The sequence below is a fragment of the Taeniopygia guttata genome, chromosome 1, assembly GCF_048771995.1.
Source record: "Taeniopygia guttata chromosome 1, bTaeGut7.mat, whole genome shotgun sequence".
In the NCBI taxonomy this organism is placed as follows: domain Eukaryota; kingdom Metazoa; phylum Chordata; class Aves; order Passeriformes; family Estrildidae; genus Taeniopygia; species Taeniopygia guttata.
The window spans coordinates 4548740-4575379 of NC_133024.1; the positions used below are offsets into that span (position 1 = coordinate 4548740).

A 26640-nucleotide genomic window follows, 5' to 3' on the forward strand; every position below is an offset into this window, starting at 1 on the left:
GTGCTAGAAGGGACCTTGAAGACCATCTTGTTCCATCACTTCTGCCATAGCCATGGACACCTTCTACTATACCAGGTTGCTCCGAGACCTGTCCAGCCTGGCCTTGGACACTTCCAGGGAGGGGGCTGCCACAGCTCCTCTGGGCAACCTGTGCCAGGGCCTCACCACCCTCTCAAGGAAGAACTTCTTCACCATATCTAATCTGGATCTCCCCTCTGTGAGTTTGAAGGCCACTTCCTGCCACTTTCTGCCTGTGTAAAAGATCCCTTTACACAACCAAATCCACGATTACGAACCCATTTTTCTTGCAGGAGCAATGTGCTGCCTGTACCAAGACAGGGAAGCCATGGGTCAGGCTTTAGAAAGCAGAATGGACAATGCATGAGTCAGCAGTTCTCTCCCCTTGGTTTATCCTTCTCCCTTTTCACAAATTAAGGCTTTTCCATCTTCCTTTCTGGTGAGGCTGTCCCTGCACAGTGCATCCTCCACACAGGTATAACAGGGAAGAGCTGTCATTAAACTCCCTGCTGGGAGAGACACAAGTGAACACAGCAGCCATGTTCCACCTGTGCAAGCATCACTTGAAGTCTTAAAATTCTGCCCAAGGAAGTGGTCAGGTGTGACTGCTTGCATGCACTGAACAAGTCAGATCACTTCTTTAAGGACACAGAGAGGTACACATCTGAACTCAGACAGTCATTCCAAATTCCTCACTCTTGGTCTGCTCTGGTGGCAATGCTCTCACTGGTTAAGAGTGCTAGGACAGAATGAGTGAAAAGGAGGCAAATGAACCATATTTCTCTTCCTACAGTTGGAAAAAAAAACCCCAGGAAAGCAGGAATGCTGGTCCAGGGAACACTCATAGATATACCCAGGGTGTCTTGCCAACATTCCTCCACCTCATTGGAAACTTTCACAGTAGCTTCACTAGAAACTTACCCAAGGAACAAATACACTCATATACTGGGACACCTGGTGTGTTCAACCTGAATAAGAGAAGGCTCCAGGAAGAACTTAGACCCCCTGCCAGTGCCTAAAGGGGCTCCAAAAGACCTGGAGAGGACTTTGGACAAAGGCCTGAAGTGACAGGACAAGAGGGAATGGCTTCCCATTGATAGAGGGCAGGGTTAGATGGGATATCAGGAAGAAATTCTTGGATGTGAGGGTGATGAGGCCCTGGCACAGGCTGCCCAAAGAAGCTGTGGCTGACTTATCCCTGGGAGTGTCCAATACCAGGCTGGACAGGGCTCCTGGCACCCTGGTCTAGTGGAAGATGTCCCTGCCCATGACAGAAGAGTTGGAACTAGATAGTCTTGAAGCTTCCTCCCAACCAACCCTTCAGTGGTATAATATATGGTATGATAATCCTAAAGTTATTCCCAAACAGCAATTTCTGAACTTTGGCTGATATCTTGAACACAGCTGAACGCAGTTCACCCCACTGACTAGACAAACCAGCCAGATAAACATCATCTGAATAAAAAGCCTGCATTCCTCTCCAGTTGAACTTATTTGACAGAGACTAGGGATTGAGAGCCAACAGGCAGATGGCTACAGGCAGATGGCTTCAGCCAAGCTCTACACAGAAGCATGTTGGTGAACTCTTCTGACTCGAGTAGTGTTATGATACACAGGTAACAGGTCTGGGTGGACAATTTGACCACCCTTTTTTGGCAGAATGAGTGGCCAGCACTAGTGTTGTGGTTCTGGATGCTCTGAACTGTTCATTATGCACTTGGACAGAAACTTAATAGCTGAAATAGTAGAATCATAACTGGCAGTCTTAATTTGTAGCTCCCAACTGTGATTCAGGAGGCTGTGATCACTGTAAATGATCATAGCACCAACAGAAGCTTTATGCTCTCTTTACCAGGGTTACAATTTAAAGTTCAGTGGTAATGAACTATCTGTCAGGTCAACAAAAGGACCTTGATCCAAAGAAGTCTAATACTTGAAGAACAAATTTTCACACAGAATCCACTCCATACATAATTTTTATTTCCTTTTTCTGTGTGGTTTAATACCTGAAGAACCACCCAGCAGGGTGATGGAGAGCAGGGATGGTTCACCTACAGCTTTATGGGGGTTTGGATCTACACAGCCCTGCATTATGGCTAACACTGGTCAAGCTGCAGCTCCTGCATCATCCAGTAGCCCAGTAAACTCATCTGGAGAGCTGCACAAGAGCAGCCTTGGCCCCCCACAGGGTATGGCATAGAATTATGGAATCATTTGGGTTGGAAAAGTCCCTCTGAGACCATTGAGTCCAACCATTTCCCAATACTGTCAAGCTCACCACTAACCCACGTCCCCAAGTGCTGCATCCACACATCTATTAAATCCCTCCAGGGATGGGGATTCCACCACTGCCCTGGGCAGCCTGTGCCAGGGCTGGACAACACTTTCTATGAAGAATTTGTGAAATATCCTTATGCTTTCTCCTTCTGCCAGCACCACATCCTTGCAAGTGAATGCCAAGAGTGTGCTGCCAGTTCTGCTGCCTAAAGAGCACTCTCAGACAACAGAATGCTGAAAGGAGAAATATCCCTGTGCAGCCACAAAGCTTTCTGTCCTGGTGAGGCCCAGACACACAGGGGATAGCAGATTGCTATCTGCACAGATCAGCTCCCTTTGCAGCTCCACTTACAGAGGTGTTTGCACTCACAACAGAGATAAGGTAGCCTGACTCAGACCTATGGCCACTGCTGGTCACACCATCATCTGCTCCAGCTGGAGGGACACTGCCTGCAGCAGAAATCCACACCACAGCTCCATCTGTGCCACCATGTGTGCCGTGTCCTCTGTGCAGGCACAGGGAGTTGCTCCCTCAGTTGGAAAACTACTCGCTTGCTGCCACTGCAGGAACAAACTTCACACTCAGCTCTCCCAGACCCTAAGGAGCCATTCCCACCAGCACCAGACCTCAGATGCTGGTCAGGATGCTGCAATGGCAGATCTTAATGTCTCCCCCTGACTCACCCTAACTGCTTCCAAAAATCCTTTTCCAGACATTGTGATGCCCAATCCCCTTCCACTTGTCTCTCAGAGTGGTGTGGACCAACATGTCCAAGTTATTTCTGAATTTCATTGTATTTACTTGGCCATTTGAAAGTCATTTGAAAGCAGTAACATTCATATCACCCTCTTTCTACAGTGTGCCACTGTGACAGCCTAATAGCCACAGAATATATAGGAAATAAAGGCATCTTGATGACAAGGGAGAGGGATCCTGAAAAAAGAACCCATAAGGGGCAAGGTAACCCCAACACCAAAACTGCAGGTAGGAAGGCATCAGCTATGCCAGGATTGAGGCACACAACCCCTTCAGGCTGGGAACTTTTGACTGGCAATAAAAGCCTTAAAGCCCAACACCAACCACTGATTAATATCCTGAGTAGAGTTTAATTGATGCAATTTTGCAAAGTATCAGGCCCATTTGCACTTGACCATGGACTTTATATTATTCTACATTAAAGGGGCAGAGAGAGTGTCCTGGTCACCTTCTGCCAGCCACTGGGTTGCTCTGCTGCAAAGAGTCAGTCTTAATTTCACCTGTCATGAGTTTTAACATTTCATGAGAGCGTCTGGACTAGAAATGACCTTGAAGACCATCCAGTTCCAACCCCACTGTCACAGCTAGGGACATCTTCCCCTAGTCCTGCTCCAAGCCCCAACCAACCTGTTCTTGAACACTTCCAGGGATGGGGTAGCCATGTGAATGGATATTTCTTCCCAATATACAATCTAACCCTGCATTATGTCAGTGTGAAGTCAGCCCCTTCTCCTGTTATGTTTGTTTTCTCATAAATGGGACCTGCAGTGTAACTCTTCAGTATCTCCTTTTGAGATAAAGGACAGGAGATCAGCCCTTATTTAAAATAAAAAGATGATGTTTTAAACTAAAAGATGAGAGATTTACATTAGATATTGGGAAGAAGTTCTTCCCTGTGAAGTTGGTGAGGCCCTGGCATAGGTAGCCCAAAAAAGCTGTGGCTGCCCCATCCCTGGAAGTGTCCACAGCCAGGTTGGACGGGGCTTTGAGCAACCTGGTCTAGTGGGAGGTGTCCTTGTCCATGGCAAAGGGGTTGGGACTAGGTGATCCTTAAGGTCCCTTCCAACCAAAGCTATTTGATCATCCTGTGATTTTAGAATTCTCAAAGCACTTTGGAGCCACTGAAAAATATCTATGAGTACTGAAAGGCTTTTTTCTCTACAGACACACTGGAAAGATATACTGAATAATGAATTATCTTCATTCTTTAAAAAATAATAATGAAAAAGATCCTAGTCCGGCAGTCAAACCTGTTTAATCATTGTGCATCCAACAGGAAGGATGCTGGAGCCTCTCCTGTGGGATTAGGTTACAGGCTTGGAGCAAAGGTATTAGGATCAGTCAAGTAGTTTTCCGTTCAGGAATCTAGATCATCATAAGCATCTGGAATGCCACATCACTGAGCCCAGTGAGGGAATTACTTGTATCATATCATCTACCATAATATGCATTGACATTTCATTTAGGAGCTGGATTGCCTTTTTTTTTTTTTTTTTTTTTTTTTTTTGTTAAATCATTGCAAGATGCTCAGCAACTTAACAGATTTTCAGACAACTGAACTTTATGTTCAGGGTCTTCAGGCCCACCATTTATTTTTTCTCCGCCTGATTTAATGATATGACAATCGATAAAGCCAAGACCACTGCTCAGATCCCAGACAGCCAAATGTATTTACCAGCAGGAGTATTTTATTTTAATTAAATAAAATCCCCTGATCAATGTTTAGGATGTTTATCCACATTTTAACCAAGTAAGATCCAAGACACTCCCCTCCTAAGGAGTTTCTCACATGGATACAGCTCTATTAGCACCATTTCCAGCGTTTTTCAAATGACAAACTGTCCTTTGACTGCCGTGGTGCCACCAAGATGTCCCTTCCCCTGGCAGGAGTTGGACTGGACGACCTTTAAATGTCTCTTCCAACGTAAACTCTTCTGGGATTCTGTGATTCAAGACCCGGTCAGAAGAAGAATCACATGCCAGAGCTGGCGATGTTTCTGACTGGGGAAGTACCCATATTTAAGGAATTTCAATAAAACTTTTTTTTTTTTTTTTTTTAATAATGGTTTTAGGGCAGAAAGCTGACAGACAGCAGGGTTAGATTGAATATTAGGGAGAATTTTTTCCCTGTGAGGGTGTAAGGCCCTGGCACAGGCTGCCCAGGGAAGCTGTGTCTGCCTCATCCCTGTAAGTGTTCAAGGACAAGCTGGATGGGGCTTGAAGCAACCTGGTCTAGTGGAAGGTGTCGCTGTCCATGGCAGAGGGTTGGAACTGGGTGAGCTTTAAGGTCATTTCCAACCCAAACCACTCTGTGATTCCCTGATTCTATGAACATCACTGTCTGCTCTGGAATTTGCTGCAGGAATCTGGGCAGAGCAGCACCTACTGCTTTGTGCACATGCCCTATTTTACCTCAAGACAGCAGCTCCCAAGGCGTCAGCACTTTGATCCCCGCAGAAGAGATAAAGAGCCCACATCGGCAGCAATGAGCCTTCTCCCCCCCCTGCCCCCGGACAGATGTGCCTTCTATTCACCCCGTCACTGGGGTTCTGGGTGACTGACTCGCTGACACTGCTGAGCCCAGAGGGCATGTTTGAGTTTGTGCTCAGTGCCGGGAGCATGCCCAGCACTCCATCCTGACAGGTGGAGGAAGAGGAAGCTGGAAACTTGAACTTTTGCAACAACAATAGCTTCTGTTTCTGTCAGCCTCTTAGACATTTCCCCCAGCCCTGTCCCAATATGTCACTGTTTAACTGCAGAGTGTGGGACACCCTCAGATGTGCTCACCCTCTTGGGAACTGCCCTCTGCTTTGCAGAAGAAGGGGGGAAGGAAAACACCCCAACTGAACAATATCTTGGAACATGAAAGCACAATCCCTGCTAGATTTTCCTGCCAGGGAAACGATCTGCTTCGACAGGAGGACACAGCGAGCTGCTTGAAACCCTTTGATGTGGCTGCTGTATTTTTGTAGAGTGCTCATTGCTGTCTCTCACCCCTGATCATCTTTGCAGGGCCAGTAACACACCATGATGCTCCATGAAAACATATAGACCAGCACATTGTGGGGAAAGGGAGGGGGAAGGGAAGGGAAGGGAAGGGAAGGGAAGGGAAGGGAAGGGAAGGGAAGGGAAGGGAAGGGAAGGGAAGGGAAGGGAAGGGAAGGGAAGGGAAGGGAAGGGAAGGGAAGGGAAGGGAAGGGAAGGGAAGGGAAGGGAAGGGAAGGGAAGGGAAGGGAAGGGAAGGGAAGGGAAGGGAAGGGAAGGGAAGGGAAGGGAAGGGAAGGGAAGGGAAGGGAAGGGAAGGGAAGGGAAGGGAAGGGAAGGGAAGGGAAGGGAAGGGAAGGGAAGGGAAGGGAAGGGAAGGGAAGGGAAGGGAAGGGGGAACAGCATTTCTCAGCAGCTCTCAAGGCAGGAAAGCTGCTCCCAGCACATGGAGGATCCTGGAAGAATCCTGGTAACCCTAGCCCTGACAGCACAAACAGGCCATGCAGAGAGGCCAGTGGCCAAGGAAAAACTCCTGGAAATAAATTTTCAAAATCAAAGGGAAGCTCTTATAAATACAAGTTTCAGGAGGTAAAGCAAACTCCAAGAGGAGAGCAGGTCTGGGGGCACAGAGGGTGGGCAAAACCACCATGGGTGAAGAACATGGAGTGGGAAAAGTTAAAGAGGTACAACCCAAGCATGAAAAGGCTAATACAGACATGTGAGTAGCTGTAGCTGCCCCATGCTTGCAAGTGTTCAAAACCAGGTTGGACAGGGCTTGGAGCCACTTGCATTAGTGGAGGATGTCCCTGTCCATGGCAGGGGAGTGAAACTGGATGAGCTTCAAAGTCCCCTCCAACCCAAATCCTTCAGTGATTTGACAGTTGGCATCACCAGGTTTGGAAGAGAATGTGAAACCTTACATGAAGTAGCCCAAATTCAGTCACCCCAATGCAACAGTCGAGCTGTGTGCCAGAAAAATACCCTACCAGCCTGGCAGCCTGCTCTGGCAGAGGCCAGCAGCGTAAGTGGGAAATGAGTGATCATTATTTGCAGAGGAATTTAATACACTAACTTCGGACAATCCATTTCTACTGGAGGTGGCATGTGTTACCTGCTCGACTTACTCTGCACAGGTCTGAACTCAAGTGTCAGACTCCCTCACATCCACCAACATTCACAACTTATATGCTGCATAAGCAAGCACTCAACATGTTTTTGACCTGCTACCTGACACCTTCCAAGGTGTCCCTTAACTCCTGAGCTGTGAGGAAAGTGGAATAATTGCTCCCCTGGTTACACAGGCCACATCCATGCTGGTGGACAGCTTCTCCTCCAAACCCAGAGCTGCTCAGGAGGCTTTCCTGCACCCAGCCCTGCTGACAAACATCTCCACTAACTGGAATTAACCCTGTGATGGTTCCCAGGCATATTCCAGACATACAGAAGCTTCCATGCATCCAGGTGTGTTGGTGTCTGCTTCCAGATAGAGGGATCTGGGATTTATGGGCTTTAAAGCTGTTTTGGAAAGAAGCATGAGATTTCCTGTCTCCCATGGTTGGCTTGGTGCTGACTGCAGAGACAAACAATCCTTGGAGGCCAAAATACACCAAGAAGCAGATCAAAAAGGGCACTTTCCAGCTATCTAGAACAGGAAAGCACAGCACACATAAGTCTCCCCCAATACTTCATTGCCAACATGAAGAAATCTGGGCTATTGTATCTGCTCTGAATTCCCACAGCCACAGGTCAATTCAAACTCAATAACCAGCAACAAAACTTTCACTGAAACACAGTCCTGGAAAGTTTGGTCATTTAGGAGAAAATATTAAAGGGGACATTTACACGATAAAAGTCTTTTTATCCTAAAAACCCTAGGTGTTTGTAACTCAGATACACACAGACAAATGCAGACTCAACATCATATAAACCTAAAGCAATGAAAATAAATATAATTATAAATCATCTCCCAATCCTGTCTCCAACCTGCTCCCACTATTACTGCTGAAGATGTGTCACAGCTGTTCAGGACTCAGATAAGGTACCTGATGGCTAATGGCCAGAAGCCAATGATATGACTCTTCTGCCCACCCTACAAAGCATTCAGACATCCCTTGAGCCTCAGTCATGACACTCACAACTATTCTGTGAGAGAAGATTCTTCAACAGGTACAACATAAAGGCCCACCTCCTCCACACAGTCCTTTTCAGTGATCTGATGTTCCAGGTAAGCAAAGCCTGACACACTGCAGAGGGATTTTTTACCCAGTCTCTGAATTCAAATGCATTCTCTGAATTCTTGGAATGAATACTTGAGCCAGGAAGCAAACAAAAGACTGGGGGACTGTACCCACAGTCCACCCCCCAAACTGGAGAGAATTGAAAGAGTTACAGCTAGGAGAGACCTTAAAGCTCATCTTGCTCCTACTCCCTCCGATGGGCAGGAACACCTTCTGCTAGACCAGGTGCTCCAAGCCCTGTCCAACCTGGCCTTGAACACTTCCAGGGACAAGGATGGGGGAAGTTTTGCTCAATGAGCTGTGCTGCTTACAAACCAGAGAGAAGAGACAAATACAGTCTGGAGGAGGCAGAACTGTGTGAGTCAGAACCAAGATGAATGGTGCTGCTTGAAAATGGAGAGATCACTGTTTGGGGCAATCAAGCCTGACTTAGCTGTCTCTGCATCTCCTCCACTTAACAATCAGCTTGGAGAGAGCAGACTCAGCTGAAGCAACTGCATGGAGCCTCCTGCCCTACTGCCACATCTGTCTGGATCTCTGTGAGAGCAGGAGAGTATCTGGTCAGCTCCAGATCTCATTACCACACAGATTTGAGTAGCAGCCTGCTGTTAGGAATGAGGATGATAACAGCCATCTGACACATGCTCTGTGTCTCCATGAGTCACAGCTGCACAGGGCTGAGGAAAACACTGCTCCATCACGGTTATCTGGTGAGAAAACTGCTGAAGGCCTGTGCTTTTTGGGGTGGCTTACTAAGAAACAAAGTTGGAACACAAAGACTCAATATTAATACTGAATATCAACACAAGTGGGAATGAGGTGGGCATTTTTTATGCCTTTGCTTCTTGCTTTCCCTCCAGATGCACAGAACAACTGAGGCTGAAGGAAATTAAACTATCTACATCAATTGGGTATTACATTTTGTGCTGGCTAACAGCATGAAGGGCTTGCCACATTCTCCAAAGGGCATGCTCTCAGAAGTTAGCATGTCCTTTCAGCTCAGTGAAGAATTCAGCCTGGTTCCCTGCATTCAACAAGTGGTCAGAGATGAGAAAACTTGGCTGGAAGCTCAGAGGAGCCAGAGATGGTAGAGGCAAGCCTACAGCAGAGGGGCTGGATTCAGCCTGTGGATATGCATTCTTCCCTCAGCAATACAAACATGTATTCTGGTGAGGTCTGTCTGCTATGCCTGAAAGGCCTGTTCCTTTTCAGAATTAAAAATCACTGCTTGGAATAATCACAGAATCATTCAAGGGTTGGGAGAAACCTTAAAGTTCCACTAGTTCTAACCTCCTCTGCCATGGGAAGGGACACCTTCCACTTGACCTGGTTGCTCCAAGACCCATCCAACCTGGCCTTGATCACTTCCAGGGATGGGGCAGCCAGTTTCTCTGGCCAGCCTGTGCCAGGGACTCCCAACCCTCATGGGGAAGAATTTTTTTCCCCATAACTCATCTAACTCTGCCCTCCATCAGTTTGAAGCCATCCCTGTCACTCCATGCCCTTGGAGTCCCTCTTCAGCTGTCATGGAGCCGCTTTAGGCACTGGCAGGGGCTTCAAGGTCTCTCAGGAGCCTTCTCTTCTTCATGTAAACACCCCAGCTCTCCCTGCCTGTCTCCAGAACAGAGGGGCTCCAATCCTTGGAGCACCTCCATGGCTTCCTCTGGGCTCACTCCAGCAGCTCCACATGATGAGAGCCCCAGAGCTAGAATCAGTACTTTAGGTGGGATCTCATTATCTTCTTGGTATCTCCCACTCTCTCTCACACAGCCATTTTCTACACTTTAGACTAAGATTTTATTACCTAGTAACTGTATTCTGGTGTCTTCATGTGCAGAGGGCCATGACTAGCTGTCAGCTGAAGGCACCTGGGAAAGGTCAGCACCCCACTTCAAACAAGCTGTACAAGAAATACCAGCACAGCCTCCCCTCTCCTGACACCCCAGGGGACAGTGCAGGCAGAGGACAGCAGTGTGGCAGGAGGACAGGTAATAATTCCACAGATGGTTGCTCAGCTAGATTGTCACACTCCCACTCCATCAAAGCTCAATTTGGACTTTACCCCTTGCAGGTGGAGAGAGCATTGAAGGCAAGACTGTGTCTCCTCTGTCAGCTCTGCAGTAGGTTTGGTAATCTCAGGCTGTGGAAGCTTGTTGTAAAGAGATTCATGGAATCAGAGTGGTTGAGGTGGGAAGGAACTTCTGGAGATCACCTTGTCCTACCTTCTCCTTAAGCAGATTCACCCAGAGCAGGCTGCAAAGGATTGTGTCCAATCTGGGTTTGAATATCCCCGAGAAAGAAGATTCCAGTGGTCTGTCACACTCACAGTACAAAGTTCTTTCTCATATTGAGACAGAACTTCCTGTGCACCAGTTTTTCCTGATGCCTCTTGTCCCATTGCTAGGACCTACTGAGCAGAACCTGGTCAATCCTCCTGACAACCTCCCTGCAGGCACTGACAGACAAAGATGTGTTCCCCCCTCGAGTTGTCTCTTCTTGAGGCTGAACAGCTCCATCTCCCTCAGCTTTTCCTTGTAAGAGGGATGCCTCAGTCTCTTCATCATGTTTGAGGCAGAAACTCCCTGCAACAGGGAGAGTCAGTAGTTTTCACTATTTAAGCAAAAAACATGTGCCAAGCAGAGTTAGGCACAAAGTTTCAAACAGTGAAAGGGATGCCAGCCCCACAGGGAACAGGATGGGAAGGAAGGCCCTGGAGAGTCTTTGCAGAGGGATCTGGACAGGCTGGCTCGATGGGTTGAGGCCACTCTATGAGGTTCAATAAGGTCAAGTGCTGGGTCCTGCACCTGGGTCACCACAACCCTGTGCAGATATACAAGCTGAGAGCAGAGTAGCTGAAAAGTGCACAGCAGGAAAGGCCCTGGGGGTGCTGACTGACAGCAGCTGAACATAAGCAAGGTCTGCCCAAGTGGGCAAAAATGCAAATGGTACCCTGAATCATATCAGCTACAGTGTGGCCAGCAAACCTAAGGCAGATCCTTGTTCCCTTGCACTGGGCATGGATTAGGTACCTCAAATCCTGTGTGCAGTGCTAGGCTCCTCATGACCAGAAAGACTTTGAGGTGCTGGATAGGTCCAGAGAAGGACAGTGAAGCTGCTGAAGGGTCTGGACCAAAGGGGCTAATGAGGAGTGGCTCAGGGAGCTGGGGGGACAGCCTGGAGAAAAGGAGGCTCGGGGGAACCTTCTCACTGTGTACAACTGTCTGAAAGGAGGGTGTAGCCAGGTGGGGGTCAGGTTATTCTCACAGGTAGAAAATGACTTTACAATCGGAAACAGCCTCAAATTGTGTGGGAGGTTTAGGTTGGATGTTTGGGAAAATTTATTCATTGAAAAGGTCATCAAGACCTGGTGCAGGCTGCTCAGGGCAGTGGTGGAGCCACTGTCCCTGGAAGGATTTAACAGACATGTAGATGTGGCACTTGGAGACACAGTTTAGTGGTGAGTTTGGCAGTGCTGGGGGAATGGTTGGACTCAATGATCTCAGAGGGCTTTTCCAAACCAAATGATTCTGTGACAGATCTGACAGAGCACGGAAACAAAGGGAGAAGCTGCAGACGTGCAGCCCAGCAGGATGGTGCACAGCCACCAGCCCTACCCTGACCAGCTGGAACACAGAGCATCCCTCTTGCTGGTCTGCCTGACCAGGCTCACAAATCACTCAGACATCCCTAAACATCAGCTTCCTGCAATTACAAGCAGCAGAACACATGTGCCAATTAGCTGCACACCAATATCCTCTTTGGCCCTTGATCTAGGCCAGATCTCAGCCCTGGGGTGCAGCAGAGCCAGGTGCTTCATCCAAGATCCTGGAAACTGGAACATCCCCTGGCTGCAGGCCAACAGGGCTCTCCCCTCCCTCTGCTCTTCTTCACCCATCCTTCTCTTCCCTTTGCTTCTACACAGAGATGGCAGTTCCTACCTCCCCAAGTGCCTGTGCTGGGTGGGACATCTCAGCCAGAGACAGAAACACATGTGTGGTGTACACAGGAGAGCAGCAATGTCTCTTCTCATCCTACACAAGCTGCCAGGCTGCCAAAAGTCTGAATTCTATACAGACTGGGGGCAGCACTTGGGACCTGGGAGACCTCTGGCATTATGAGACAGACCAGGTAGGTGTGCCAGGATCTGTTCAAGAAGCAGCTCCAAGGTTCTCACACTTCTCTTCCCACTTTATGGGAGACTTGCTTTCAGTCCCAGAGCTTGTCCCCAGTACTGGGTGGAGCAATTGGTCAGTTACATGCCACTGCTGCTCACAAACCATCCTGGGAACCTCTGAGTCCCTCCCTGGAGGTTTGGCTGCAGAAGAACATGCCTCCTGGGGACTACTCAGGAGCTGAGCCTAAGAAACTGGCCCTTTGTTACCACCTCAGGGAATGCAATGCTGCCAGATTAAAGGTGCCATGGCACCACCCCAGTGAGGTGGGCACAGCCGACTGTGACAAAAAGCCTGCTGCCATGGGACAGGAGCTCTGGAGATGCTCCACTCCCTAAGAGCTATACCTTTGGTCACCCAATCACTCACTTCCCTGACTTCCTGGGCTGGGTGGAGCTCTGTCCTCTGCTCTTTGTGGGACAAAAGGCCCCTGGAGAACTGCTGGCTCAGGCTGAGGAACCCACAAAGGCTGTTTGTTCAGAGACAGACCCCAAGAGATGAGCCTCTGCAGTGTGCTGCTCACAGGGGTACATTCCCATCCGCACGGTACGGCCTCACACTGTCCTCTCTCAGCACAAGGATCTGTGATTCACCTCCTGCTCAACAAGTAAGGGTGCTCCCCATCCCTCCCCACCCACTCTGGATCTGATAGGGTGAGGGGAGCACCACATGGGGGCTGGGAGCAGCCAGCCCCTTCCTTCCCCATGTGCTGAGAGGGTTTTCCTGCACTCCCAGCACTTGGCACACTGCTCTCATGTCTCAGAACCCTGCTCACCTGTTGACTTCTGAAACGTTGTTAATCCTTGCAGCTTCCAGAAGAGCATCCTCTGAAATGCAGAAAGAAGGGAGGAGGGAGTTAGCATGGAGAACACACATGGACAGCCTAACCTGGAAAGTGCAGGGGCTGCTGCTGCTCAGAGCTCTCACTGCCCACCCCAGTGTAAACAGGTTACCTAAAATCTGCTCCATGTCTTGGTGGCTGACTCCAGTCCCCCATCACACCCCCTGAGAACAGGGTGCTGTGGGATGCAGCAGGCATCCCAAGGCAGTGGACACTGTCACCCCAAGGTGTCAGCCTCAGCTAGAGGTTTCTAGACACCACAGAAGTGTTCCTACCACAGAGTCAGAATGACACCCCCTGGCTAGAGAAGGGAAGAGCAGCACCCAGCTCTGGGAGATGGGATAAGCAACGGGTTGGGCTGGGAGGGACCTAAAAGCTTATCTCATTCCACCTCTCTGCCATGAGAAGGGACTCTTTCTACCAGACCACATTGCTCCCAGCCTCGTCCATGAACACTTCCAAGGCACAGGGCAGCCACAGTTTCTCTGGGGAGCCTGTGTCAGGCCCTCACCAAACCTAACAGGCAAGGATTTCTTCCCAGTATTTCATCTAAGCCTGCCCTCAGGGTCAGAAGAAGCCACTCAGTTGGAAACCACTGCCCCTTATCCTGTCTCTGCAGACCCATGTCCAAAGTTTCTCTCCAGCTCTCCTGAAGCACTTTATGCACTAAAGCATTAAGGATAACTCCTTCCCTGGACAGCTTCCCAGCTTACAGCCAGCAGGTAGGTTCCATCCCCAAGGAGGGACCCCACATCCATCCCCTCCCAAAGCGCACAAGACTGTGTGTCCTGCACCCCACTCCTCCCGCCCTGGGGCCGGCCCCAGCAGCGATAGTCACCCTTGGACAGGCGGTCCCGCAGGTAGCAGTAAGCCAGCGCAGCGATGAGGGCAGGCAGCCCTGCTCCAGGGGAGCAGCTCCCAGCTCCACTCTGACTCCTGCCGGGATCTCCCGCATGACAGCAGCGCTGCTCTGCACCTGAGGGCCGTGGCGTCGGCTCTCTGAGGGATGCCATAAGGCTGCACGATGTCGCTGGCACAAGGCAGACAGTGCTGGTGGCAAGCGGCCGGGGGGGATGCAGTGGGGGCAGGCGTGGAGCAGGCAGCCGTGGCCTGTCGGTGGAGGTGCCCTTCAGGCCTGGCCCATTAACTAAGGGAGAGCCCCCCGGGGCTGGCCCGGTGTCCCCGGGGAGCGGCCCCGCCATCAGGGCTGCCTTGCCCGGGCCGCTCGGGCGCTCCCTGCCGGCAGCGGGCCGCCATGACAGCCTCACGCATGGCGGCACCGCGAGCCCACCGCGCCCCCCGGCGGCCAACACCAGCCGAGCGGCCCCGGCCCCCTCAGCCACGGCCGCCGCAGTCCCGTGGGTCGCAGGTGACAGCGACCACCGTGGCCGCGCTCGGAGGAGCCGCGCCAGCCCCTGTGGCAGCGGGCAGAACGCCAGAGACGCCAGCATGATCGCCTCGGCTCCTCCCGCTGCGCCGCTCGCACCTTACCCCCCCCCGCGTCGCTGAGGCCGGTAGACCAAGATGGCGGCTGCCGGAGCTTGATGCAGGAGCGCGCAAGGTATATCGGGAGATGTAGTCCTCACCGCGCTCATGGGCGCGTTTTTCTGCAGCGGTGGACTACAATCCCCAGAAGGCGCCGCGGCGCGGCCTTCCCGGGGCACGCCGGGAAAGCGGCGGCGGCTGCGGGGCAGGCAGGGAAGCGGCTGGCGAGCTCCGGCAGGGGGCGCTGCACGGACGGGGCGCGCTCCGAGCACCGCACCCGCACCCCACACAGACCACACACACCAAACATACCCCAAACACACCAAACACACACCAAACACATCCCTAACACAGCAAACGCACCCCCCTAACACACCAAACACACCCCAAACACACACCAAACGCACCCCAAACATACACCTAACACACCAAACACACCAAACACACCCCAAACACACCCCTAATACAGCAAACGCACCCCAAACACACCCCTAACACAGCCCTAACACAGCAAACACACCCCTAACACACCAAACACCACATACACATCACACACACCAAACACACCCCTAACACAGCCCTAACACACACCTAACACAGCAAACGCACCCCAAACGCACCACAAACACACCACACACACCACACACACCCCCCACACACCCCAAACACACCCCTAACACAGCAAACACACTAAACACACACCAAACACACACCACACACACCCCTAACACACCAAACGCACCCCTAACACAGCAAACACGCCCCACACACACCCCACACACACCCCAAACACCACACACACCAAACACACCCCTAACACAACAAACGCACCCCTAATGCACCCCAAACACCACACACACACCAAACACACCCCACACACACCACACACACCACACACACACCAAACACCACATACACATCAAACACACACACCAAACACACACACACACACCACACACACACCCTAAACACACCCTACACACTAAACACACACCCCAAACACCACACTCATCCCAAACACACATCAAATACACCCCAAACACACCAAACACACACCTCAAACACCAAACACACACCAAACACACACCCCAAACACCACACTCACCCACCAAACACACACAACCCCCAAACACCGCACGCCCCAAACGCACCAAACACACACCCCAAACACCACACTCACCCCACACACATATCAAACACACACCAGCCACACTCACACCAAACACACACTGCACACACACACCAAACACACACCCACCCACCCACCAAACACACACCCCAAACACTGCACACGCACTGCACAGACCCCACACACCGCACACATAGACACCCCTGCACTCACACATGCACGGACACACATGAGCACACACATGTACTCACATGCACACGTGTTTATTTATGCACAGGGGTGCACACAAACGTGTTCACTTGTGCACACGGGTATTTCTACATGTATGCATGCAATGCCACACGTGCACACGGGAGCTTGTGCACGCCTGCACACACGCATGCTCTCCTGTGCACACATCTCATTCCAACCATTTCCTCCTGTTTCACCCCATTATCCCAGCAGCTGTTTGCCCAGTTTGCCATCCCACCATCACTCCAGCACTTCCACAGGGTCCCACAAACTCCTGGATTAAACAGAGGTGCTAAGAAGATGCATTTTAGGGATCTGATTAAAAAATAAATAAATAAAAATTAAGAAGACTTGGTTTTATTGCCTGAAAGACTGATTTCTGGATTTAGCTCTGCCACACTGCTGGCAGATGTGGGATGGGGGAGCAGGAATAAGGATTGGGACCTGGGAAGCTGGGAAAGAACCAGAAATGTGGGGGAAGCTGTCAGAAATGGGCATTTCTGCACCCAGGCTGGGGCCAGCAGGACTGGGAGTTGCTACAGAAAGCCCAGTGCTCCCAGTTCCCCAGTCCACTTCCCCTAGCTCCATCAGCTCAGTGCTCCCACTTCCCCAGCCCAGTTTCCCAGCTTCATCAGCTCAGTGCTCCCAGTTTCCCAGCCCAGTTTCCCAATTCCATTAGCCCAGTGCTTGTAGCTCCCCAGCCTCGTTCTACCAGCTCGAGATCAGCCCAGTGCTCCCAGTTTCCCAGCCCAGCTTCCCCAGACTGACTGCTTCTCCCCTTGCTTAGTTGCTCAGTCCAGTTCTCCCAGATACCCAGCCCAGTCTCTCCAGCTCTGCAGCTCCTCCCACCAGTGTCTCCAGCCCAGCTCCCCCACTTCCCTCTGCTGCAACAGCCCAGCTCCCTCAGTTCCCCAGCACAGTTTCCCCAGCTCCCCAGCCCAGATACCCCATTCCCCCAGCCTGTCCTCCCTAGCCCATGACTCCCATGCCATCTGTGTTCCAGATAAGGAATGGCCTGTGGTGCCCCATGGCTGGACTGGCTGGGAATGTGGATGCTCCTTCTTCCAGCACCAGGACTGCTGGGGGCTGGAAAGGGCCTTAGTGTGATGGCTTTCATCCTTCTGCTTCCCTGGAGACAGGGTGGGAACAGGCCAGGCTTTCACAGCAGAGCTGCCAGAAAGGGCAGGGAGGGAAGGATGAGGGGTGAGGGTCCCCCTGCACCAGCCACACCATCCTATCCTCACCCATCCACTGTGGATGTCCACTTCCAGTGGGATAGGATGCCAGAGATTCCCTTGGCTCCTTTTCCCAGGTGAGGATGCTGTGAGCAGTGGTGTGGCATGGTGAGCCCTGTGATGCCAGGCCCCCATCTCCTCACAGGTGCTGAGCATGGGGACATCCTTGTGCTCTCCTGTCCCTCTGGGTATTTTACCCCTGGAAGGGTCTCATCCTGTATAAGGAACTTGGTCCCACATCCCTGCTGCTGAGACAGGCTTTGCTTTGCCATGCTCTCTCATCATTTACACAGTTATTCATGGGAGCTGGAAGAGGGTTCCTTGGTGCTCCCAAACGGAAAGAGAGAAATCCTGAGTCGGCAGCATTTTCAGAGCTGGATAGGAGCCAGAGCCTGAGCTTTTCCAAAAATAACATCCTAGTCAGCACTGCCAATGGCAGCATGCCCACCTGCTCCTGGCCACGGTACCATGGGGATGCCACGGCTGGACAACCCTTCCAATTAATAAATTTTCCCAATATGCAACCAAAACCTTCCCTGGCACACAGTGCCCCCTGCAAGGGGCACAACTCTGCATCCCTCCAACCTGGGCTGCATCCCTCTCCCATGGACTGCCCTTCCACCAAGTGCTGAGTTCCCGCCTGGTCTTCCCGGTTTCTCCCCTCCTAATTCCTCCGCCCCGGTGCTCTCGGTCCCCCCCAGTTCACCCCCAGGTCTCCCCCCGCTCCGCCTCTCGGTGCTTCCCGCAGCGGTCCATCCCCGGTCCATCCCCGGTCCCTCCCCGGTTCATCCCCGGTGCCGCCCCGGTCCCGCCCCGATCCATCCCCGGTCCATCCCCGGTCCCGCCCCGGTCCATCCCCGGTTCATCCCCGGTGCCGCCCCGGTCCATCCCCGGTCCATCCCCGGTCCCGCCCCGGTCCATCCCCGGTCCCGCCCCGGTCCATCCCCGGTCCATCCCCGGTCCATCCCCGGTCCCGTCCCGATCCCCCCCCCCGGTCCCTCCCCGGTCCATCCCCGGTCCCGCCCCGGTCCCGCCCCGGTCCCGCCCCGGTCCCGCCCCGGTCCCTCCCCGGTCCATCCCCGGTCCCGCCCCGGTCCCGCCCCGGTCCCGCCCCGGTCCATCCCCGGTCCATCCCCGGTCCCGCCCCGATCCCGCCCCGGTCCCGCCCCGGTCCCGCCCCGGTCCCATCGCGCCCCGCGCCCCGCAATGCCGCCCTAGGGGCTGGCGCCTCCCGCGGCACCGGCACCGGCACCGGCGGGGTGGGGGCGTTCCGGGGCCATGTCGGGTCACGACAGCGGCATGTCGAGTCGCGACAGCGTGCAGATCCCCGACGACCGGGACTTCGGGGCGTTCCGGGCGCAGTGCGAGTCGGAGCGCGGCTGGAGCCTCACCTACAGCAAGGGCGGGGTGGGGGTCTGGGTGCAGCTGCTGGAGCCCGAGCGCGCCCTCCACAAGATCAAGGTGAGATCTCCCTCCCGGCACACCCTGGTACGCGGTGAGATGTCCCCATCCACCCCCGGGCACCCCCGGTGCACGGTGAGACCCCGCCCCGGCATCCCCCTGGGATTGGGGTACCCAGCGGCGAGGATGGGGCGCGGGGACGGGTGGATGCAGGAGGGACCGAGGACCCCACAGTGAATGGGAGCTCGGGGTTTAACCAGCACCCAGGGGTGAGTGGGAATCTCCGGGAATAGCGGGGTCCCTCAGGTGATGCAGCACCTTGGGGTGAGTGGGGACTTGGCCAGCAGGGACCCCGGGACAGGTGGGGTTAACTGGCACGCCAGGACAAATGGGCAGTCTGGGACTCCAGGGCCAAGCCAGGGACAAACAGGAACCCCCAGGGCATGTGGGGCCATGGGTCCTCCCCACTTCACCCACTGGGAATGCATCTCCCATGCTTGCTGCACACCAGGGGTAGGCTTAGGGACTTCTTGGAGCCTGCAGCCACTGGCCTGCTATCATTGGGGTTGTCCCCCTTGCCCAGAGCTCCCTATGTCCCCACTGTGTTTCCCTGTGGGTCTCTTCTCTCTTGGTGTGCTGGCACAGGCAGGTGCACGCTTATCCCGGCTCTTCCCTCTTGCAAAGTGGGGACACCGGGATTCCAAGAGACAACTTGAGACAGGAGCAGTGTACAGATGGGGTTACACTGGAGTCTCTGGCTGGTGTCCCTGTCCCTGCTGGCACCTCCATGATGCTCTCCTGGTGTAGTGGGTGGCATCACCCTTGTCCTGGTGTTGATCCCGGGTGGTGGTGGTGGCAGCAGTGACAGTGCGGCCTGCTTACACACTGCTCTGCAGCAGGCGAGCAGTTGGCACCAGCACTGCTGGTGAAACCTATCCTTGGGGCACTGGCAGTGGCTATGCAACCACTGGGTTGCTTCCACTGTAGCATGTTGGAGGAGTTTGGGCTGCCGTGAGCCAGGAACAGGTCCCCGTTGTGCCCTGGTGGCAGCAGTGTGCTCTGGGAGGGGGGGATGGTGGGCTCTGGGGTGTAGGGAGTCTCTGGTGCCACTTGCAGCCTACCCCACAGAGGTGGAGACCCATGGTGGGTGGGATGTGGAAGATCCATCACTGTGGCATCCAGGCATGGCTCTGTGTGACAGTGCATCCCGACCTCCCCCCCTCCAAGCTCCTCGTGTCCCCTAGCCCTGCTGTTTGCTCTTGGGGGTTGCATCCCAAAACATTCCCCGGACTGAGGTGGCGCTTGGGTACGTCCCGTCCCCTCCCTGTCGCACAATCCCAGTGTGCCACGTCGGCATGGCAGGGACCCAGCCCACTCCAGGATGTCCTGGCACAGCTGCTCCCGTGGCACCTGGAGTTGTCTTTTGCCTGTGGGGGTCCCTGAGCCAGGTTTCCACACCCTCCTAGACAAATCCTGCTTGGAAAGGTCCTGCTGGGTGTTCATAATGTTGATTCCACGTGTGTGCCACTGGGTATTGGAGACCCTGTGGGGTAACAGTCCTTGTCCCCACCCCGTGGCCCCCAGCAGCACCCAGGTCCACCATCCCACCTAGGATGAAATGCTCCTGCTGGGAGCATTCCATTGAAAAGATGGACACACGTGGCACAGCAAGGGGCCCAGGGGTTTGCCCCTTATGCTGGGGGGGTCTCTTTGTGGGTGCTGGGGATTCCCTGCTGCTTCCAAGAGCTGGTTTCCCCCTGAATTCATCCTGGATTCTTCCTGGATTCCTTGCCTAATTAAGTGGAACCTGAAGGTCTCGCCCTGCTTTGAGGCTGCCGCCCCCTCCTCCCCGCCCCCCTCCATTAGGGATGCAGCTCCCGTCTAACCTGTTTTCTGGAGTCTGGGAACAAGCTGGTACCATGGCTGATTTCTCAGTGGGACATCTAGGGGCCTTGGGACTGGTTATAGGTTGGGGGAACCCAGCCAGGACACCCCATCCTACCCGGTGGGGCAGTGAGTTGGTACCTGGGCATCTGAGATCTCCCAGGGATGATGGTTTTCCCTCTAAATGGGCTGTTCCCAGAGGATGACCAGGAGCCAACCTGTAGGATGCAGTGGAAAGATTTGGGGTGTTGGTGAAGCTGCCAGTGAGGATGAGCTTGGGGACCCCCTTGGTGGCTGCAGCCCTCACCACTCCCCCAGGCAGTGGTGGTGGATCTCCCCTTTGGATCTGCTCCTGTCCCACAGTCTGGCACCCATTTTATGTTCCCTCGGGCATAGCATAACCCCAGCCCTGGGGACTTCATCTCTTTCTCCTCCACCTCCTCTTCCTCCTCCTCCTCCTCACCCCATTAGTCAATATTGACTCAGGGTTGGGTGTGCATTTCCAGGCGCTTCCCAGGTGGCACCATCCCCTCTCCCGCTGCGACCCTCCTGGCACTCCCCCAGGATGTGAGTCACCTGCAGGGCAAGTCCTGCACTACTGGCTTGACCAGCCTTGCTGCTCTGGGCATAATCCACCTGAGCATGGTGCTGGGCTGGCCTGGGTGCAGGTGGGAGCAGGGATTCTTCAAGAAAATCATCCAGGAAGGCTCTTCCCAAAACTGCCCTGCAGTGGTGGGTGTTCCCAGACAAGTTTTTGGGTTAGTGGAGGAGCTGGAGATGGACTCTGTGGAACAGGGATGGGTCTCTGAGACTGAGGATAAGCACTGTGGGGTTGAGGGCAGACTCCATGGGGCAGGGATGGATCTGTGGGGTTGAGGATCAGCACTGTGGGGGAACTGTGTCTCACCAAGTGGCATGTGAGGCTGTGCCCCATTGCTGGGTGCTTTTGTGCTCCTTCCTAGGGCTGGGAGGGTCTCTAGTACCACATGCTGGGGTGACAGGGCCAGCCCTAAATCCTGAACCGCAGGGGTCTGGAGAAGCAGATGCCATCCCTGGGGATAAACAGGAGCCAGTGGCATTCCCAGGGACAGGCTGCTGCCTGTTCTCCCTGCCCCACGCTTGGCTCCTTGACCTTGGCAGATGGCATCCCTGCTACTGGGGTGGCCACCCTCACCTTTCTGTTCTCCTTGTCTCTTTGCCTTCCCTGGATCTGGCTGTTGTAGTCACGGAGCAGCTCCTCACTCTGCACCCCTCCAACACCTTCTGTGTGATCCATGTTGCCCCAAGGCACCAGCACAGCATACTGGCTCCTCTTGGCTCCCCTGTGCAGGGATGCCACTTTGTGGGGAGCACATCCACAGTGATGGGGGGACAGGTGGGAAGCAGGGTCCCCTGGTAGCCAGGATTCAGCTCCACACTGCCTTGAGGCCCTGCATGCCTGTGCTACGGCGTGGCTCTGGGTAGCAAACTGAGCTGCTCTTTGGGATCCAGGCCTTCTTGGAGGAGGATGTATTGAGAGGAGACAGCTCCACCCCACTTGCTGGGGCTTCCCACAGCCACCTTCCCACTTGGGGGTCCCAATGGTCATCCTCCCACCACAAGGTCCCCGCTGCCATCCTGCTGGGGATCCCCACAGCTGACCTCCTGTGCAGGGGTCCCCATGGCCACTCTCCCACCCTGGGGAGCCCCTGGCAGGTCTCTCATGCCCCCTGCCTTGCAGTGCAGGATGGAGTGCAGGGACGTGCCGGCGGAGACGCTGTACGACGTGCTCCACGACATCGAGTACCGCAAGAAGTGGGACACCAATGTCATCGAGACCTTTGACATCGGGAGGCTGACAGCCAACTCTGATGTGGGCTACTACGCCTGTGAGGAGGGGCCAGGGGGATCTGGGCGGTCCTGGGGGAGGGCTGAATCCCAGGGCTGCTACCACTCCACCCCTGGGTTTGGCGTCTGGGGGATCTGTGGTGTCTGGCTTTGGAGGGAGGAGCCTGTATACCAGTTTGCGGGGATTTGGAGAAGGGGACCCCATTCTTGAAGGTGGGTGTCTCACTCTGGAACATCCCACCCGGTGCTGTCCCTAGGGAGGTGTCCCAAGCCCCTGAAGAACCGGGACGTGGTCACACTCCGCTCCTGGCTGCCCATGGGCTCTGACTACATCATCATGAACTACTCTGTCAAGCATCCTGTGAGTTTAGTGGGGCACCAGGGGTCCTGTGGTGCTGGGCTGGGGCTGGGGCTCACTCAGAGCTTGGGGAGATAGGCTGGAGGGTTGAGGGGGTCGTGACAGCCCTGCTTGTGGCTGGTGCCTGCTGTAGCCCACCTGCCCTGCCACTGACTCACGTTCCCTCCTTGTTGCCCACCACAGAAGTACCCCCCCCGCAAGGACATGGTGCGGGCTGTCTCCATTCAGACAGGCTACCTGATCGAGGGGACAGGAGCCAAGAGCTGCACCATCACCTACCTGGCACAGGTGGACCCCAAAGGTGAGAGAGGGACCCCCCAGCTCTGTGCCCTGGGGCTCAGCACCCTCAAGTCCTTCCCTCATGTCAGGGTGTGCTTGGGGGGCCCTGTGGGGTCCTTGTGGAACTCAAGGGGGCTTATGGGTTCTCAGTGTAGGCTCATTGGGAGTTCAGGGTGGCCTCTGTTGGGGCTTAATGGGGGCTTTGGGCTCAGTGAGGGCTCAAGAGTAGCTTGTGGGGCTCAGGGTGGGCTAGGGGAAGGCTGAATAGGCACTCACTTGGACTTAATGAGAGCTCAGGTTGAGCTGGAGGTGGCTCAGTGGGGATTCTTTTTGGGCTCTGGGATTTCAGGGCAGGGTCAGTAGGGCTTCAAGAAGTCTCAGGTTGAGCTCAGGGGGACTCGGGATGGGTTCAGGAGGACCTGTGGATATGCTCAAGGTGGGCTTGGAAGCATCAGCAGGAGCATCTTGGGATGCAGCCAGAGCCGAGCATGGAGCAATGTCAGGAGGAAACATCTTGGATGTCTTCTCTTGAAATCTTTAATTTTTTGGGGTTGAAGAGGGACCCAAAATGCTGAAGTCACTATTTTTGACTTCTGCAAGAGCAGAGAGCAGTATGGATTGAACCCTGTTCCCTCTCTCTAGCCACATGTGCCCACTGAGAGTGCTGTGGGGGTCCTGGTTTTTAGGATTTTTAGGCACCTGGGGGATGCTGGGGGTCCCACTCCCAGCCACCCCTCCCTTCTCTCCAGGTTCTTTACCGAAGTGGGTGGTGAACAAATCCTCCCAGTTCCTGGCCCCCAAGGTGAGTCTGCAGCGTGGGTGTGGGGCTGGTGTGGGGGTAAGGGGTCTCTGTGCCCATCTCACTCTTCCTCCCAGGCGATGAAGAAGATGTACAAGGCATGCCTCAAGTACCCTGAGTGGAAGCAGAAGCATGACCCTCACTTCAAGCCCTGGCTGTTCCCGGAGCAGAGCCGACTCCCAGCCCTGGCACTCTCTGAGCTCTCCCTCCAGCATGCGGATTCCCTGGAAAACATTGATGAGAGCTCCCTGGCCGAGAGCAAGGAGGACCGTGGCGAGGGCAGTGATGAGGACAGCCTGACCTGATTCCCCTGGGAGCTCCTCTCCTTGTTCCCCTGGCTGGGACAGCCTGACATGACACCCCCCTGGGGGCTCCTCTCCCTATCCCCCCACTTCCAACATGGTTTGTGTCTCTATCTCACACACCTGTACACATGCACCCCCACTTTGGGTTCAGGGGGACCCTCCCATTGTTGTACCCCTGTCTGGGGACAGCAGGGGCATAGTGGGTCCCCCAGGGTGAGAAGTTTGGGGTTGTCTGGTCACTCAGCCCTTGTGGGACACCAGTGTTTTCCCTATAGGTGGCAAACCCAAAGTGACCTTCAGCTTTTGTGGGGGCAGAGGAAAAGGGGGGCCCTGTGCCTGTTCCTCAGCCCTGGAGACCCTTCCACTGAGCTCCCCCTCTGCCCCCCATCCTTGCTCCCCATCTCTGTTATGGTCCAACAGAACTGCCTTCATCCCATGGGATCCCCACCCCCAGCAGGGGGTGCTTGGGCACCTGCCTGCACCTCTGGGCATGCAGAGGGGTTTTTGGGGGGCTTCTGGCACCTCCTGGCATGCTGGGAAGGAGGGCCTTTGGGGATTTTTGGCATCTCCAAGCATGTAGAGGGGAAGCTTCTAGGCTCCTGGCACCTCCAGCATGTTGGAGGGGATGTTGGGGTCTTACCTTCAGGCATGTGGGATGTGTTGAGGGGCTCATGGCACCTCCAGATACGCTGTGGCAGATGTTTTGGGGGCTCCTGGGATCTCCATTCATGTTGTGGGGGGTCTTACGGGCTCTCAGCATCTTCAGGTTTGTTTGGGGGAGGCTTTGGGATAAGCTCACACCTCCAGGTGTGCCCAGTGTCTCTGGGGGCTCCCAGCATCTTCAGGCACGTTGAGAGGACTTGGGGGGACTCCTGGCACCTCCAGGTGTTCTGTGGGTCTCTGAAGGCTCCTGTCCCCTCCCCTGCCTTTCTAGGATGGGGACCCTTTCCAAGCTGGGTGCCTGAACCCTTCCTCCACTGGAATTTGAGGCCTTGACTGGGGGTTTGGGAGCTGGTTTTTGGCCATGCTCCTGCCCCCTTCTTTTCTGGGGGTGCACAGGGACATGGGAGATTTTGTACCTTGTACCAGAGCTGATTATTTAGGAATAAAATAATTAAATCTGGCATGGGAGGGACTCAACCTCTGTCCCACCTTGGTCCTTTGAGAGCCATCCCTGTCCCCATAGTGCATTCAGGCAGGGGGTCCCTGCTCATGGTGGGTGCTGGTCAGACCCTCGGGGGTTGTGGGACTGTCATCTCCAGGGGATTTTGGGTGGTGGTGATGCCACCAGAGGGTGACAGAGAAACCCCTAAAATGAATTTGCACTGGGCACTAACTAGGCATGAGGCTACATACATGCCCCTGTAGTTTTTCCCACAGCCCCAGCCAAGCCAGTACCACCAGTACATTTTCCCCAAAACCTCCTCTGGGAGAGGAGACTGAATTTTTGGGCACTCTGGGGGGATACATCCTGGCTTCTCTAGGAGGAGAATACTGGGGAACAGAGCTGACACTCCCAGGGATTGTGGTGCTTTTGTGGAGCCCTGGGACTCTTGTCTCCTCCTGGGGGTATACCCAGGGTGCTTGTGCACCCCACTTTGCCCTCCTACTGCTGTGGCACCCCAAAACCTCAGCAGGCCCCAGCCCTTCTCTGTGCCCTAGCAGGGTCTTGGTGGGTGGCATTGTCCAGCACGTGCCATTCTCTGTGCCTGTACCTCTGTCACCTGTGGGACAGGGGTGGGCACTAGGGACTTGCTTCCCATTTCTCCTCTTAATTTCCACCCCCCCACACACACCCTCCTGCACTGATCCCAACTAAAAATAGAACTCAATTAAAAAGGAACCTGGCCACCACCTGCCTGGCAGGTTGGAAATGGAGCTGAAGTGGATACAGGACACCCTGCAGCGGCTCTGGAGCCAGGGGGACACGGAGCAGGGCAGTGACGGGGTAAAGCCCCTTGTGGGGAGGGTTTAGGTCTGTCAGTTCTGGGAAGTTGCAGCTCCAGAGAGGGAAGATGGCTCCAAAGGGAAGTGGAATATGCTCTGGCACACGGGGTTGAGAAGACCTGGGGTGCAGGTAGGATATATGGAGGGGGGTAGTGATCTAAGGGTGTGCTGGGGACACTCAGGTACTGACATGGGTCATCCCTGAAATGTGCTGGGAAGGACTACAAGGCTTCAGCCCTTCAGACCATTGGGGTCTCAGACAGCACTTTGTTCTGTGACACCCCCAAACTGGGTAAGGCCATGGCACCCTCATCCTCTGCCAAAGGCTCTGGGAGGGTATCCCCCCCCAGATTGATCTGAGCATCCAGGATAGGACAGCAGGGGCATGTGGTGGTTCTGGGGAGCAGGATGGGATAACGTGGGGGATGTGATGGCTCTGGGGAGTGGGATAAGGAGCGGAGGGATGTGGGAGT

The 26640-nt window shown here is 54.1% G+C and overlaps 2 protein-coding genes across 4 annotated transcripts in view; one reads left to right on the plus strand and one right to left on the minus strand.

Annotated features, from left to right (window-relative positions):
* CLPB (ClpB family mitochondrial disaggregase) overlaps nt 1-14829 on the minus strand; it is a 70480-nt gene extending 55651 nt beyond the window's left edge. For 2 of the 3 annotated variants that reach the window (XM_041720445.2, XM_072919512.1), the window contains exons 1-2: nt 14126-14829; nt 13222-13273 (exon numbers count right to left, since the gene is read on the minus strand). In XM_041720445.2, the coding sequence (XP_041576379.2) occupies nt 13222-13273; nt 14126-14738 (665 nt within the window). In that variant the 5' untranslated portion in view covers nt 14739-14829. The remainder of the gene's footprint in view (nt 1-13221; nt 13274-14125) is intronic. The other variant, XM_041720430.2, reaches the window with a different exon arrangement.
* A 3694-nt stretch (nt 14830-18523) lies between these two features.
* STARD10 (StAR related lipid transfer domain containing 10) lies at nt 18524-25344 on the plus strand. The gene is made up of 6 exons (XM_041720484.2): nt 18524-18828; nt 22373-22520; nt 22737-22840; nt 23021-23138; nt 23866-23918; nt 23993-25344. The coding sequence occupies exons 1-6, from the start codon at nt 18646-18648 to the stop codon at nt 24218-24220; spliced, it is 834 nt and encodes a 277-aa protein (XP_041576418.2). The 5' UTR covers nt 18524-18645; the 3' UTR covers nt 24221-25344.
* The last annotated feature ends 1296 nt before the right edge of the window (nt 25345-26640 follow it).

Excerpts from the sequence above, each read along its gene's own strand:
- STARD10 (XM_041720484.2), top strand. The coding sequence starts at position 18,646 with ATGTCGGGTCACGACAGCGGCATGTCGAGTCGCGACAGCGTGCAGATC. Across the intron at positions 23,139-23,865 it reads GGCACAGGTGGACCCCAAAG|GTTCTTTACCGAAGTGGGTG; the intron begins GTGAGAGAGGGA and ends CCTTCTCTCCAG. Across the intron at positions 23,919-23,992 it reads CCCAGTTCCTGGCCCCCAAG|GCGATGAAGAAGATGTACAA; the intron begins GTGAGTCTGCAG and ends TCTTCCTCCCAG.